Source organism: Pseudorca crassidens, chromosome 13, assembly GCF_039906515.1.
Source record: "Pseudorca crassidens isolate mPseCra1 chromosome 13, mPseCra1.hap1, whole genome shotgun sequence".
In the NCBI taxonomy this organism is placed as follows: domain Eukaryota; kingdom Metazoa; phylum Chordata; class Mammalia; order Artiodactyla; family Delphinidae; genus Pseudorca; species Pseudorca crassidens.
In genome coordinates, this window is record NC_090308.1 from 81,954,952 (window position 1) to 81,971,095 (window position 16,144).

At 39.0% G+C, this 16,144-nt stretch overlaps 1 protein-coding gene across 1 annotated transcript in view; it reads right to left on the minus strand.

The window, feature by feature from the left end:
• Positions 1-16,144, minus strand: part of COL19A1 (collagen type XIX alpha 1 chain) — a 352,057-nt gene that overhangs the window by 257,607 nt on the left and 78,306 nt on the right. Inside the window, exons 10-11 of the mRNA XM_067702906.1 lie at positions 6,919-6,963; positions 4,264-4,308 (exon numbers count right to left, since the gene is read on the minus strand). Coding sequence (XP_067559007.1) covers positions 4,264-4,308; positions 6,919-6,963 — 90 coding nt within the window. The remainder of the gene's footprint in view (positions 1-4,263; positions 4,309-6,918; positions 6,964-16,144) is intronic.

Genomic DNA, 16,144 nt, shown 5'->3' on the forward strand with positions numbered 1-16,144 from the left:
TCACAGTTGCTGAAACATCTTAGATCCCTGTAAAGATTTGCTGCCATGTGTGCCCATATTATCTTAAATGTCACTCTTGAATGAACCAAAATCGACAACATTTTAGCTAGAAAATGTCAGGAACACTGTGGCGAGAGTAACAGTTGCCACTGGATGTTTCTCTCTCACAAGTAAATGATATGTTAACAGTAAAGTGCAGCAGAATCAAGTTTAATGCTAAAGAAATTAGTTTTTAAACTTTAAGTCAGTTAGGGTTTGACTGACAACATACAAGAATGAGAATTTTAAAAGCAAACTAAATTACATGATCTGAAGCAATTACTTAAAATATTGAATTCTATTATGAAGCAGATGTTTACATTTGCTTTTCTATTTGCTCCTTTTCATAAATGCAACCGAGTAATACTCCTGTTTTCACAAAGATCTAAAGTAAAGATCTGGGCTCAGCATTTAGGAATGGTGATCACTTCATTGAACCCCTGCCAGATGGCCTTTTTCTAAAGTCATATTCAGAGCCTAGCTCTTGCATCTACCTTGGTTGTATAACAAGAGTTGGTTTGGCTATGTCATTATGAGGAAGGCTGACAGTGGGGATAACTGTCATCAAGAGTGGACTCTTGGAGCCTGTGCTCTGCAACGGGAGAGGCCACAATGGTGAGAGGCCCGCGTACCGCCAAAAAAAAAAAAAAAAAAAAAAAAGAGTGGACTCTTCACCAGTCAGAATGGCCATCATTAAAAAATCTACAAATAATAAATGCTGGAGAGGGTGTGGAGAAAAGGGAACCCTCCTACACTGTTGGTGGGAATGTAAATTGGTGCAGCCACTAGGGAAAACATAATGGAGGTTCCTCGAAAAATTAAACATATAACTACCCTATGATCCAGCAATCCCACTCCTGGGCGTATATCTGGACAAAACTATGATTTTAAAAGATACATGCACCCCTATGTTCACAGCATCACTATTTACAACAGCCAAGACATGGAAGCAACCTAAATGTCCATCAACAGATGAATGGATAAATAAGATGTGGTACATATATACAATGGAATACTACTCAGCCATAAAAAAGAATGAAATTATGCCATTTGCAGCAACATGGATGGGCCTAGAGATTATCATACTAAGTGAAGTAAGTCAGACAGAGAAAGACAAATATCATGTATCACTTATATGTGGACTCTAAAATATGACAGACATGAACTTATCTACAAAACAGAAACCGACTCACAAACGTAGAGAACAGATTTGTGGTTGCCAAGGTTGGGGAGAGGGATGGAGTAGGAGTTTGGGGGTAGCAAATGCAAACTGTTATATACAGGATGGATAAACAACAAGGTCCTACTGTACAGCACAGGGAACTACATTCAACATCCTGTAATCAACCATAATGGAAAAGAATATGAAAACGATTGTACATATATGTATAACTGAATCACTTTGCTATACAGCAAAAACTAACACAACATTGTAAGTTGACTATACTTCCATAAAATAAATTTTTAAAAAAAGAAGAGCGAACTCTTCATTTTGTTTACTGCTAGTAGTAGCCATATAACATCTACAGTAATACTGAAGGAACCTAAGGAAAATCCCCCAAAGAAGGGATGTTTAAGACCACTCCTATAGAAACAGAGAAATCAGAATGTAGACCTCAGCTGGGGGTCTATTCCTCAGCCAGAATCTAGACATCCCCTCTCCTGCCTCGTGGGCTACGCTGTCAGGGATCCAGGGATCCCTGAATGTGCTCCAGCCAGTAACAGGTCAGTGGGGTGAGGTCGTTCCTAAGCTCAACCAGAACGTGGCAAACCTGAAGACAGCTGTCCTCTGGGAGAGTCTTGCCAGCATCAGAAACTAATCTTTGACAGAAAGAACCACCCCTTCAAATACTTTTCCCTTTAGGACTGACTTGGTGAGGCGTGAGTTTCTGCCCTGTAATAAGTTGCTGTAGACAGACTCGGGAACATGCTTTCAGATGAGGTCCGCTATACTTGCTCTAGTTCCATGGGTTCTTTTCTGGAATGAGGGCAGCATCTTCAATACACTGAGGAACCCCGTGATAGTCCAGCTTGGGTCAAGCTGGCCTGAAAGCTAGTTTTCTAGCCATAAAGAGAAGCAGCAGATTTCTCTACGTGGTTTATACTGGATTATAGAAACATCATCTGAAAACCATCATATGGTATTTTCTCTTTGACAGTTGATAAACTTCCTTTTTTGGTCAGTAGCCACGTGGCTTTGGTAGATATGATACCTCTGAACAAGAGCAACTTCCTGAATTATTTCATTTTGCAACTCGTGAATTTTGTCATTTATAACAGTCAAATTTTAAACACAGTAGAGGCCACATTAAGGTAATTAAAGAAGAAAGGTGAGCCTTATTTTCACTATATATTCAGTTTTCCACAAAGAATTGAAATTCAAATGAGATTGTCTTTATATAGAAAACAAATTGTGTTGCAAGCAGTCCAAGAATCTCATTCTGGTGTCACACAGAGATGAGTGCCTCACATATTTTTCTTGTTTAATCTAGAAACAAAAAGTTTCTAATCTAGAAACGAATACTTGGATATCAACTATTTATCTTATGGAAAAATATGTGTGGTCATGTGTCATAATACACAGCATGTAACACTGAAGAAACCCAAACATCCCATATATGGTAAACAAAAATCAAAGCAGAACATATTTTTAACATAAGTGTTGTTATGTGAATCTTACATTTGACTATAAACCATTCAAGCTGTAATTCTCATTCAAGACACTGTCTTTTCTACTTGGTGCTTTATTTCTTCCTGATAACCATATTCTCCATAAATATTTTCACCTCTCGGTGACAGGGACTATTTGAAGGCAACAGTTAACAGATATGAGGAATTAGAAGGGAAATCTTTGAAGCCAGATATACTGAATGTTTTTCAATACCTCATAGCCTGTGAGAATCTATTTATTACTAAGCTATACCAACCATATATCTAAAATATCAAAATAGCCACTAAGATTCTAGTGAGATGGCGACTTTAAATTACAGGGAATATATCTGTTTTCCTTGCTTATTCTTACTTGTTCCTACAGGTAAAGTCCCATTAATAAAGCAGGACTATGTAAAGCATTTATTTAAAGCCATGGTCTCGCAATGATGGTTATTCTAAAGCAAAAATATTCAAGAGCTTCCTAAGAAGGAGGATCCACTTAAAAAACACTCATCTCTCAATGGACTTCTCTTCAATTATACGATAATTACATGGCTATCCTTCCTTCCCCCTCACTGTTCTGTGAGGAAAAGTGATTAGCAAGTAGCTTACAACATGTGTAATTTGTCTTATAATAATAATAGATGCTCATTCTGTCTATAAATACTTACTGAAGAAGCAAGTATCTGACAACGGCTCAGCAAACTCAACACAGGCCACACAGTCTAATTTGAGATGATCTCCTCTGGCTGCCCAACTACATGGCACGTTATGAAACAACGGAATGGTGCTGTTTTTGTTCTATTTGAAAATAAAACTAGACACGTGAAATGCAGAAGGATGCAGATGATTGTGTGAAGGGAAGTTCTAGATGACTAAGACAGTTCCGTCCTTGAGTACAAAGCTGTGAATGTGTGAAACGACTGCTTGAATGGAGGGGTTAACAGCTTCTCTCAGCTGCAACCTGCAGCCCTCTCCACATGGCTTTCTTTACCTCTGAGTCTGGTAACCAGTAACCTGGCGGGGTTTAAGGCGTTCCCTATAACCCAGTCTGGAATATTGCACAATCCTTACGGTTTTCCTAAATGTTGCCCCTGCCTTTTAAACATTCCCTTTATTCAACTCTTCCACACTATTCTATTTTGAATGTGCCATACCTTTTCTGTTGGACCTTGACTATTACAATTAGTTCTACTTATTTATTTCCTCAGGAAAAACTCCACTGATAAACTAGGTGTACATATAAACAAAGCATTTATTTAGACTTGGACGTTTCACGAGCACATCAATGATGTTGCAGCACAAAAATATAATGCTTAATAAATGTCTGAATTATTTATGATTTCACTAGAAATATGTAGAAATAACTACCACCTAAACAAGTGTAGAAAGATTTATGACAGTCATCGACATGGTAAGTCTACCTTAGGTGAAGCACATATTTTAAATTATTTCTATAAAATCATTGAATTGCTTTTATGGAAAGCACAAAAACAAGTTAAATATTCTACTTCAAAATATTTTCAAGAACACAATTTAGTTTTACAGATGAGTATGAAAAGTGATCTTTACCTTCCCACCAATTTCTCCTTTGCTACCTTCGAAGCCTTGCTCTCCCTGTAGAAGAGGAATGTGACGGGTATAATAACGGGCACTACTTTTAACACAAGTAATAATAATAATCGTAGTTTCTAATATTGAAAAATCAATAATTGTATATATTAAAACCATTTCTGAAATGTAAGCTCGAAGCCAATATTAACTTATACAAAATTTAAACATTTCTAAACACTGAAGGAATAATTTTCTAGAGTAAAACCTATATAGCTTCACTACTTGCAATGCAATTTAATCTCCATAGACCGGAAGTTCTGCAACCAAAGTACGTTTCTCATAGGTGTTTTGAGAACTGAATGCATCAAATAGCGTGCCTGGCACAGACTCATTTAGCCATTACTGTTGTTATTACTACCACTATTTATTCCACCAGATCCAGGAGAAACATCCTTCTCAAGCTGACTTCCACGAAAGACCGTCCCAGGGAGAGGTATGTGATGAACGCGGCCAGGGTTCGTGCTCTGGCTCTGACACCGGTGCCAGGCTCTTTCCCACCCAGATGGCCCGCCTCTCCAGCACAGAACGGGTGTGGGCTCTCACTCATCATGTTGTTTCTGAGAGGTATAAACCCCCTGTTCTTCAAGTAAAACCTCTCTGATCTGACAAGCTTATTTTCCCACTTAACTCTGTACAGATATTTAGAGTACTGATGTTTCATTCATACGATCAACAAATATTCATTGAACGGCAAATATACATCAGGCACTCACAACAGCGTAGCCGGCAAGGGAATGCTGGGGGTGGGTCATACCCACCCCTCCACCCACAGGAAGCGGTCAGTAAACCAAGACGAGGGATGGAGGGTTTCTTATCTCCAGTTTTTATCTGCAGTGCTTCAAACAAGGTGACACTTAATGTAATTAAAATTTGTGTGTAAGCAAAGGAATGCCTGCTTTTTTACTATGTGTATATTATACATGTACTCATACACCCGATGACACATACACACACACCCGATTAAGTCATTACTTCTGGGGCTTCTGGTGGCGCAGTGGTTACGAATCCGCCTGCCAATGCAGGGGACACGGGTTCGAGCCCTGGCCAGGGAAGATCCCACATGCCGCGGAGCAACTAAGCCCGTGCATCACAACTGCTGAGCCTGCGCTCTACAGCCCGTGCTCCGCAACAAGAGAAGTCACTGCAATGAGAAGCCCACGCACTGCAATGAAGAGTAGCCCCCGCTCGCTGCAGCTAGAGAAAGCCCACGCGCAGCAACGAAGACCCAACGCAGCCAAAATAAAATAAATTTAATTTAAAATAATAATAATAATAATAATAATTACTTCTGCTTTATCTACCTTCAAAAAAGGTACAGGAAAGAAAGCAAGTTAGTATTTGGGTATATTTGCCACTGAATGTGTGGTCTATCTTTTTTCTACCACTTTTCCTAAAATATAGACTTTAACTTGATCTGTTAATTCAAGCTGACACAAAGCTGCTGAACACCGCAGTACATCGGCCACAATGCCAGCATGAGGCAGCCACCATAAACCGCTGCTGGAAGGTCCTAAACTGTTTCCCAGAAGATAAATCTACACATCCCTTGGCTGGCAACTCGACTCACAGATGCAGCACCCGCTGTATCAATGGGTTTTGTCTAGAACTGCTGTGAAGAAGTGCAGAAGCTTGCCATTTCATCACTGCCAGTTCAATCTTAGTATCTTCATCAAGTAAGTAAAGGAGGATTTTTCAAAAGCTGTAACTACAAATACGTGCGTATCTTTTTAACGGTAATTTTTAGCTACAGAGCAAAACCTAGATGCGACAGTAACTTCTGACTTCCTGTTGCTAAGATCTGTAAAACTTCTCCAGAGCATAGAAATGATATGCTTGGCTTTGGTGGGCATCTAATATCGCACCAATAATGCTCTCCCCTGTGGTGGGATTATCTGGGTGGCGTCATGACAGCTGGCGCCGCCTGAAGGGGCTCCCCATCCCTTCAGGAAACTGGAATAAACCAGTCTCTGTGTTTCCAATAATGCTGGTCACCTACAATCATATTTCTTCCCAGGAGGAAAAATCAGCCCATGGACAATAAAGGGGTGAAATGAAGTTTACCTTGGTAAGGAGAAAGATTCTAGGCCCAGAAAGAAGCACCCTAGCCAATGCAAAAGTCCCTACTGATTATGAATTTATCATTCTGAAAGAATTTTTTGAAGAGATTCGTTGTAGCATCTTTGTAAGATTTAATGTTTTATATCATTGCAACCATTATGTTTAGCTCAATCTGGGAAATACAAAAAGGAAAAGAAGTAACCACACACTGTCAAAGGTAGTAAAGCCTGTTCCAGTCTTCATTTTAGACTCAACAGTGAAAACATTCCCAGAGCAGCTGTGCTCACTCCCCGGGCCCCCATGAAGCATCATTGCCCACTTCTCCGGAGAAGCATGTGGCTAAACCTCTCCGATAAAGCTCCCTCCTAAAGTAGGTCCTTTGAGAAGGGATCGCTTCCACGGGCTCTCTTTGGAAAGGAAGTTCAAGTGCTGGTTGACTCAGGGAATTCAATTTCATCAAACACATTCTCTAAATCTTCACTATATTTATGTACACATTCAACTTTCAAGATGTTAAAGTTCTTAACTAATATGAAACATTAAAAATCTCTTTACCTTTTGACCAGGTAAGCCTGGAGCTCCATGTAAACCATTTTCGCCCTAAAAGAAATACACAGAATAAACTTTGTTAGCCACAAAAAACAAGTGAATAAAGAAATGTTTGTGTTTTTTTAACAACTTGTTCTAGGCTGGGAGGAAAGGCAGCCTAATGCTGAACGTGTATCAAGTACAGGGGTACAGGGGGCTTCGCACCCATCCTTCATCTCCCAACTCCAAGACTAGTACTTGCATTCAGAAAATAAGAAAATAGAGGCTCTGAGCGGTTCGGTAGCATGCTCACAGTCACCAACTAGGAGCATCACCTAAGATTTGAATGGAGGTCTCTCAGACTGCACAGCCCATGCTTTCCCATGTGCCACTTAGTGCCCTTCATCTTATTTTCTCTCTTTTAAACCTCTGGGCATAATATTAAAATCCGACACAGGCTGTCTATGGGCCAGGCACTGTTCTCACAACAAATCTATCAGGTAGATACAACTATTATGACCATCTTCTTACAGATGATTACACAATCGGGATATAGACCTGGAATTCAAGTTCACCTACTTCATCTCTGCGCACCTAATCACCCACCTGCACTGCCTCATGGAAAAGATTTCATTCTGGCTTGTAAGTGACCTCTTATCTAAAAACTATATATATATATATATATATATATATATATATATATATATATATATATATAATATTTTTATATATATAAAGCATATCTACTTTCTTTCTCATTCCCGTTGATTGCCTTTAGATCAGTTTTGAAGACGTGCCCAATGCCGTTCTACTTGAAACAGTTACTTGGGAGAATTTTGAGTTCTTTCCATCCATCTGGTTCCTGTGTTGGGTACAAAGGTTTTCAGCAGATGCCTATCAGTTTCCATTGCTGGAATTCATGGGCCATCTCTTTGACAAGTCTGGTTTGCAAATGGCACACAAGCTAGAACAAGATACTCCTGGGAGGATGTGCACATTCCCAGTGGAGCCTCAGGAATTCTGCTGCTTCAAGGATGTGACTTGGGCTCCCAAATTTCCAGGTTTAGAAAGCTCAAAATAAACTAACAATTCTACTGACCCGCTTTATTTCTAGCAAACATTTATGAAACAACAGCTTGTTTTTAAAGTGTTACCTAAAATGAAGTTAGATACCACTTCTTAGAGTTTTAAAAATAAAATTCAAATATATGAAGAAAAAAATCATACATTCAAATTTTAAAATAGCAATAATATGTTCTGTTTAAGCCTAAAGAGATCGTTACCGTTTCATCAATTAATACATTTTTGGAAAGGCTTAGTCATTTTTGCCAGCAGTGTACTGCTATATACATAACATATTTTAAAGACTAAGGCTTTTCTTTGACTAGATTAAATTATCTGTGCTGCACAGTGTAACTGCTATCATCACAGAATATACTAAACACTAAAGGCAAAACTTTGTGGCCAAGTGTTGAGGCATCAGTAAAATACAGTGTACTTATCTATGTAATAAATATATTTCTATCATTTAAAAAGTTGTTATAGTTCTAGACCTGAGGCATCCCACAAATATATTAGAAACTTCCCATTTCACTTAATAAAGTGAAAGTCAAAGCACATTAAGTTTTTGACACCAGGGAACATTCTATGGAAACTGAGCTGTTACTCATCACAGAAGTATGTCCACTTGTCCATGAGGAGCAGAATTATTTTCACTGGTTGGTCCAATATAATGTTTTACACCATATTACAAGTTACACACAATAACAATATATGGTTTGTAATCCGGTAAGGTACACTGACACAGTCTACACTGCCAAAAATACTTTTTGGAAAAAGGAAAGCAATGTCAGTAGCTCCTTCCCTTTTTCTTTGCTCACAGCTCACTCCTATGTGTCATGTGCTCCAAAGACTGGCACCTAAAGGGCCACCTCTGGCACATGTCAGGTTAGGGTCACACCCAGATGCACTGTCAACTGGGTACCATTCTTCTTTGACAGGAAGAATGTTTCTCTCTTTAATGGACACTGGTTTTACGATTGTTGCAATTAAAATGTTTTCCTATGGCCAGTGTTAATTGGTCTCTGCTCTTTCCTGACCCAAAATTTGTTTTGTAAACATAATTCTAAGCTCCATGGATAACCCAATGGACACCACTGATTACTCTTCCAGGAAATGAGTTGGCTTCACGTGACACAACAACATATGAAAGATTTTGAGATACTGGGGAACTTCTGAAGCTTAAAGTCTGTAACTTTGGTATTCAGAAACCAATTTATTTTCTTCTCACAGATTTTCTCAAAGTTACCAGAGATGTCTGACATAGAAACTTATAATCATGTAAAATCATTTGTCATTTTTCCAGTCCGAAGGATAACTTAGCATATTCGTTTCTGACTATATCTCAAAAAAAAAACAAACTACTAAGTAGCATAACAACTAAAGAAGAATATAGTCTTAAAGAGCAAAATTTTGTTTAACAGATTAACAGACTACGTTTCTCCTGTCAGGACTTTATCTAAAACCTAATTTATGTCAACAGAATGAGCCCTTCTTTACTCTGAATCACAGTTTCAAAGCTCTGGTGCCCATGCAGCTTGGGGTCAAATTGAATTCTATCCAACAAATAAATGCCTGCCTAAAATTACTGGATGAGCAGACATTAGCTGTTTTTTCTAAACTCTTGGTATCCCTCGGTGCTCCCAGTCTCAGCACAGGAGGAAATAAGAAGCCTCTTTTTTGGCTTCCCATCAATACTTTAGCCCATTATTGAAAGAAAATGATAATCAATGTTTTCTGTATCTACTATAACTTTCAAATTTTGTTTCTCCAGCATATACTTTCTATTACAGGTTTTTCCATCAAAGGGCCCGCGTCCCTTTCGTATTACAGATTGAAGCTCCAGATGGGCACTGTATGAATACGTGTAATATAAAGCAGGGCAAAATCTAACATTGCTGCTGATAGCGTCGATGCCATGGCATTAGTGTCATACAGAGCGTGTCTTCAACTTCACAGAGTAACCTAAAAAGCCCTTTCCAGAATTCAAAGTAACCTCTTTGGAAAGCTTTTGGAAAAAAACTTAAGTGTGATTTAGGAGCAGCTGGTGGCTTTCGGAAAAGCTGATCAAAGGATTTCATTTTACTTCCTTTTTATCACTGCTCATTTCCTGGAAGTAAGCACAGCTAGGCATACAAGATAAATTATTAGTTTTCCTGATTTCTTTGACATTGGAATCAATGTCTTTTCTTATGCAGGAAATACATGCTGACTGAAAGACATTTAATAAAGAATCATACTCCCTAGGGCTGTAGTTTGCAAACCTAGTACCAAGGAGACCAAGCAAAGAAAGGCAGATTAAGCAGGTAAATGAAAATTCCCTTATAACTAGACCCAAGCCTGGAAAATAGAAAGTTATATACTATGTTTTGGCGATTTTTTTCTTTTAAAAGTTAGGCATTCAGACTTTGATTAAAAAGTCTGAGATCCTGGGGCTTCCCTGGTGGCGCAGTGGTTGAGAGTCCACCTGCCGATGCAGGGGACACGGGTTCGTGCCCCGGTCCGGGAGGATCCTGCATGACGCGGAGCGGCTGGGCCCGTGGGCCATGGCCGCTGAGCCTGCGCGTCCAGAGCCTGTGCTCCGCAATGGGAGAGGCCACAGCGGTGAGAGGCCCGCGTACCGCAAAATAAATACATAAATAAAATAAAATAAAAAGTCTGAGATCCTGCAGATGTAGAGAATGGACTTGAGGACACGGGGAGGGGAAAGGGTAAGCTGGGACGAAGTGAGAGAGTGGCATGGACATATATACACTACCAAATGTAAAATAGGTAGCTAGTGGGAAGCAGCCACATAGCACAGGGAGATCAGCTCAGTGCTTTGTGACCACCTAGAGGGGTGGGATAGGGAGGGTGGGAGGGAGACGCAAGAGGGAGGGGATATGGGGATATATGTATATGCATAGCTGATTCACTGTGTTATAAAGCAGAAACTAACACACCATTGTAAAGCAATTATACTCCAATTAAGATGTTAAAAAAAAAGTCTGAGATCCCATTTATAACACTGTTTCCATATTTAAAAATGTAATTTGACTTATCATTTTACTTAGAGCAAGTTTCCCAGGAACACAATCTTCTGTTTGAATTTACTGTACGCTTGGAAGTATATCAATATTTTCCCACTAATTAATTCATATTCATTAAGAGTAAATTTACTTAAATTGAGTTTTGAGTGAAATAGCTGGAACAAATATCTGAAGTGGAATGCCAGAATCCTAGCATGAAAACCAGTAAAGGAAGCAGCCAAAAGTAAAACTGGTTATGATTTTTTGTATCACTAACTTGACCTCTATAATTACGACAATAGGCATGTTGTACTCAGGCCATAATCTTTCGGGATTTAATTTTTATATGGTTCTAAATTCCTGCCACTCAACTAAATATTTCAGGAAATAAAACATATACCTCCTATATTTTTTCTGATATCTCGTCCAATCAGAGTCCTTTTGTTTCAGGGAAGAGTATTTTTTCCTTCTATATTCTGGGACTTCATTCCAAGAAATAAATTGTTAAGTAAAAAAACTATGTACTTCATAGGGTTTAAAACTTCAAACTTTTTGAATTCTTTGTATTTGTTGGATCCTTCATGCAGCTAACACATGGGGATATATTATCACATGAATGCTCAGAATAAGGCAAATTTAAAACATTCTTAAACAAAAATGAATGAGACCCTATTATTACTTATTCTTATGGTCATTTCAAAGAAGAGAAAGCCAGCCCACCATCAGTAATACATGGTCAATACATGTTTTAATCATAGTTATATAAATGTGGGGAGTTAGCAGCAGCTGAACCCAACATCTACTTTCTCAAAAACTATTAAACTGAGTGTATCTGTGTGCACACAAGTACATGCAAGGGCACACACCTAGAAAACAAGCAGGGTGGGTATTCTTAAATACAGGGACAGGTGTAAATTTATACATTTGTATCCACCAGCTCCACCAAAGAATCTGCTAAGGCACTGACCCTATTGAAAGCTTCTTAAAGTCAGGCTAGTTTGCTGTTTAATTTGCATTGTGGAGAGCAAAACAAAACAATTTGATGTACGGATATTGAAACAATGCCTTCTGAACCCAAATTAACCTTTCCCAAATTTCTGCCCATTGGTCTTATTTCACACAGGACAAATATCATATGGGACTTATACATGACATCCTTTTGTGTCACCATTAAGCCTATTCAGTAATCCTATCATTTTTCAAATGATAGTTTGGAGTCCCTTAATATTATAGTAACTAACTGTTCCATGGGCACACACTGTCCTTTAAAATGTGGCACTGAGAATTCAGCACATCACTCCAGATATGGTCTCAACCACACAGAGATGAGTACTGGCATACACACACATACACACACACACCTTGTTCTGGATACTATACAATACTGGCATTACTACAACTTGCTTTTTTAAAACTAAATTGCTTGTGCATACATTGAACTTGTAGTCAACTAAAACCATTAAGTTTTCCTTTCAAAGAGGATATTTTTACAATCCTCTTTCAAATTACTGGAGTGCAAATTATGCTGAGTTATTCAAATAAAAAACAAGTAATTTTGAAATGGTTTGGGGACGTAAACGTTTCTTTCCACTTACAGCAAAGTTAGGGAACTGAGCCCTGGCCAATGTTGTAAGACCACACTACAAAATCTAGTGTGGTTTTCAGTAAGGTTTTCAAAATCAGTGATTTTCAAAATCAGTAAGGTTTTCTTCAAGTGGATCTGTTAAGAATGAGTGTGTGGGCTTTTCACTTCCTTGTGAGACTAGCTGGAAGGCAGTCTTTAGGCAAACTTGAAGCTTCACAACAGTACCAGGGAAACAGAAGACATTTAGTGCAAATCATCCACTGAACTATCTAGAGTGGAGTAACTGACATCTGAATCAAGTATTCTAACAGGAGATAACTGAAGATATAAAGAGAAGGACAGTGTCATCAGTAAGCTCCTACTTGGAGACAGTGAGACACCGGTAACTGCAAACTGTTTCTGGCCCGAAGTAGTCCTCATGCTGAGTAATTTAGAGTTCTACTCTGTATCAGTTACTTCTACTGGAGCTTCAATGCATTGAAGGCATCGGTTACCTATCTTTAGACCTGAGATAAATGGCTGTGAAGGTCTGGAGGAAGAACACGCCTTAGCAACGTTGTAAGCAAGTCAGGAGATTTGCAAACCTAGTACGGAGGACAAGGCAGCAAAATCACCTGGAGATTTATGCTGGAGAGAGGAGGGAGAGCATGTTGTCTCCAAGGGAAATGGGAAGCCAGTTCTGGGGCTGCACACTCTTCCCTCTATTTCTGTTTCACCCCCGAAGCACCCCTGTCAGCTTCACCAGACATGGGAGAGTCTCTGGCCCTCCTATTCCCTGAAGTGCGTGTCTGCAGATAGTACAGGAGATTTGGACCGAAGCCTCGCGGCTTTGGGGGCCTTTCCAATCCTCCCTCGGCATGGTTTTCTAACAGTCATCCTCTGTTCCTCTTCTCTACTGACTTGAGCTCTGAACAGCTCAACAAACATTATGCAGAACCAAGGAGGTGCCACGCGCTGGGCCAGGTGCTGGGGTGAAAGGTGTGAGAGGGATCCCCGGCCCTTGTTCTCCAGGAGGTCACAGTGGGGACCAAGACACACAGACTATGTGGGTAATGTAAACAAAGCGCTACACGAGCAGAGTGCAGGGCTGCTAAGTCTGCCTGGTGGCCAAGGAGAATTCATGAAATAGATGCAATTTTTCTTGAGCTGTGAAGTCAGTGATCTGTGAAAATGCAGTGACGGTGGGAGGAAAGAAAGATGCTGACTGTGGTCATCCTCTCGAATCTTCTTCTCTTACCCAACAAGCTCGTGCATGACCGTCCACAGGCTATGACAACCCTGACTAGGCTGCAAAAAGCTCCTTTAGACACAGCCACATTAAGAAAATTCTATTATCTGAACTTGTAGACGTCTATATAAAATAACAATTACACCTCTAAATTCCCTATTGAGTATCTCAGTAATCTACACCAGAAATAAAATAATTAGGACAAAACTGTAATTAGAAAAGATACACGCACCCATATTTTCATAGCAGCACTATTCACAATAGTGCCAAGGTATGGAAGCAACCTAGATGTCCATCAACAGATGAATGGATAAAGAAGATGCGGTATGTGTGTGTGTGTGTGTGTGTGTGTGTGTGTGTACACACACACACACACACACACACAGGAATATTACTCAGCCATAAAAGAGAATGAAATAATGCCATTTGCAGCAACATGGATGGACCTAGAGAATATCATACTAAGTGAAGTAAGTCAGAAAGAGAAAGATAAATATCATATAATATCACTTATAGGTGGAATCTAAAAATATGATACAAATGAATTTATATACAAAACAGACATAGATCCACAGACATAGAAAACAGACTTGTGGTTGCCAAGGGGGAGGGAGGGGGAGGGAGGGAATGATTGGGAGGTTGGGATTAGCAGATGCAAACTATTGTATACAGGATGGGTAAACAACAAGGTCCTACTGTATAGCACAGGGAACTATACTCAATATCCTGTGATAAACCATAATGGAAAAGAATATGAAAAAGAATGTATATATGTGTATAATAAAATCACTCTGCTGTATAGCAGAAATTAACACAACATTGTAAATCAACTCTACTGCAATAAAAAATTTTTTGAAAAGATTAAAATAATTAGCCACTAAACTATGCAGAGAAACAGAGACTGCGTGATCTTTTTGATGGCAATACTTTAATATTTGTGTTCTAGATTCTCACAGTGCATTAAACCAAATAGGAACATTAGCAGACTAGCTTCTTAAAACCTGGCTAACCGTTTAGCAAATAAAAGTCGAGTGCCGGGGTGCCAGAGCCACTGCATGTGTTGAGCCTGTCATCCATCTGTTGTGTTCTCTGCCAACTGCTCCACTTGGGGTGCGAGTGGAAGGCATTAGGAGGGAATAAGAAACCATTAAGAAATAAACTCAACTGCAGAGTGAGCAAGCCTCTTTTTCTTTTTCCTATCCTTCTATTACCTCTGTCCTTCTCGGGTTTCTGCTTATTTTAGTGCTATCTTGTATCAATATACTGCCCACAGATAAGACAATTAAATGAGACTTACTCCAGGTAAAGGCAGTCATTTTTCACTGATAATTCAAGCATCATTCTTGTAACTGTAGTAAGTGAGGTCAAGAAGCAGGCGGACAAAACTGTTTTCTTTGTGGCCATTTTAACCATGAATAGAAATTGGTTATAATAAAAAGTTCAATCCTATGTCCAGATTTGACTATACCTTTATTCACTGCAGGATTTTCTGAAATACAGGAGTATGTGTGTGACTCTCTGTTTAAGAGGTATCAACTCCTAATATAAACCTTGACAATTTCACAGAAAGGAAATATCCCATTTTTAGAATAAAGCTGTGTTGTACTTTTTTTTCTCCTCATTTAGTGTTGTGATTTGGACAATAAATTGTCACATACTAATAGATATTTTAACTTTTTTGATCTTGGGAAGAACTCTGAAATTCATCTTAATTCTGAATTTCACTGGCAAACTGGATGAAACTAGATAATGCAGGGAGAAAGCCAAATGACAAAAAAAAATTCTTCAGCTTTCTCAACAAATGCCTGTAAGTTTCGGAGTATCTGAGGCATTAATGCTACATCTGGACCAGGGCTGTTGCAGAGTTCATTATAATTCACAACAGCTACCGGCCTTGTCTGCGCTTTCATAAACTGTAACAGCGTCTGCCTTTATTTCCTGAAGCTGCAGTCTTCTCATAAAATGTCTTTTTAAGGGAAAACCGAGATTCAAAGATCACAGTCATTTCATTTTCCAACAGAAAAGAAATATAAAGACAGTTAGGGAACAATGGATCTGTCCAGTTTGCTCTCACCCTCCTGCAAAGAGCTGGGGCTTCAGAGTTGATGGTGCAAAGATCCGGTACACAAAGCAGCTCTTAATGAGGACAGTTAGCCCAGCTATTTTTAAGACATGCAACTTGGCAACTCTCTCACCACACTATCAGATACACTTCTTAAGCGCCTTAATGCATGTGGCTTTTTACCTCTAGAAGTTTGATTTTTTTAAAAAAAGAACATCACGGTACTAGATGAAACACTTGTATTTTTGATCAAGTAAATATACAATTTATAGATATATTTGATCAAATGAATATAAAATTTACACATATAT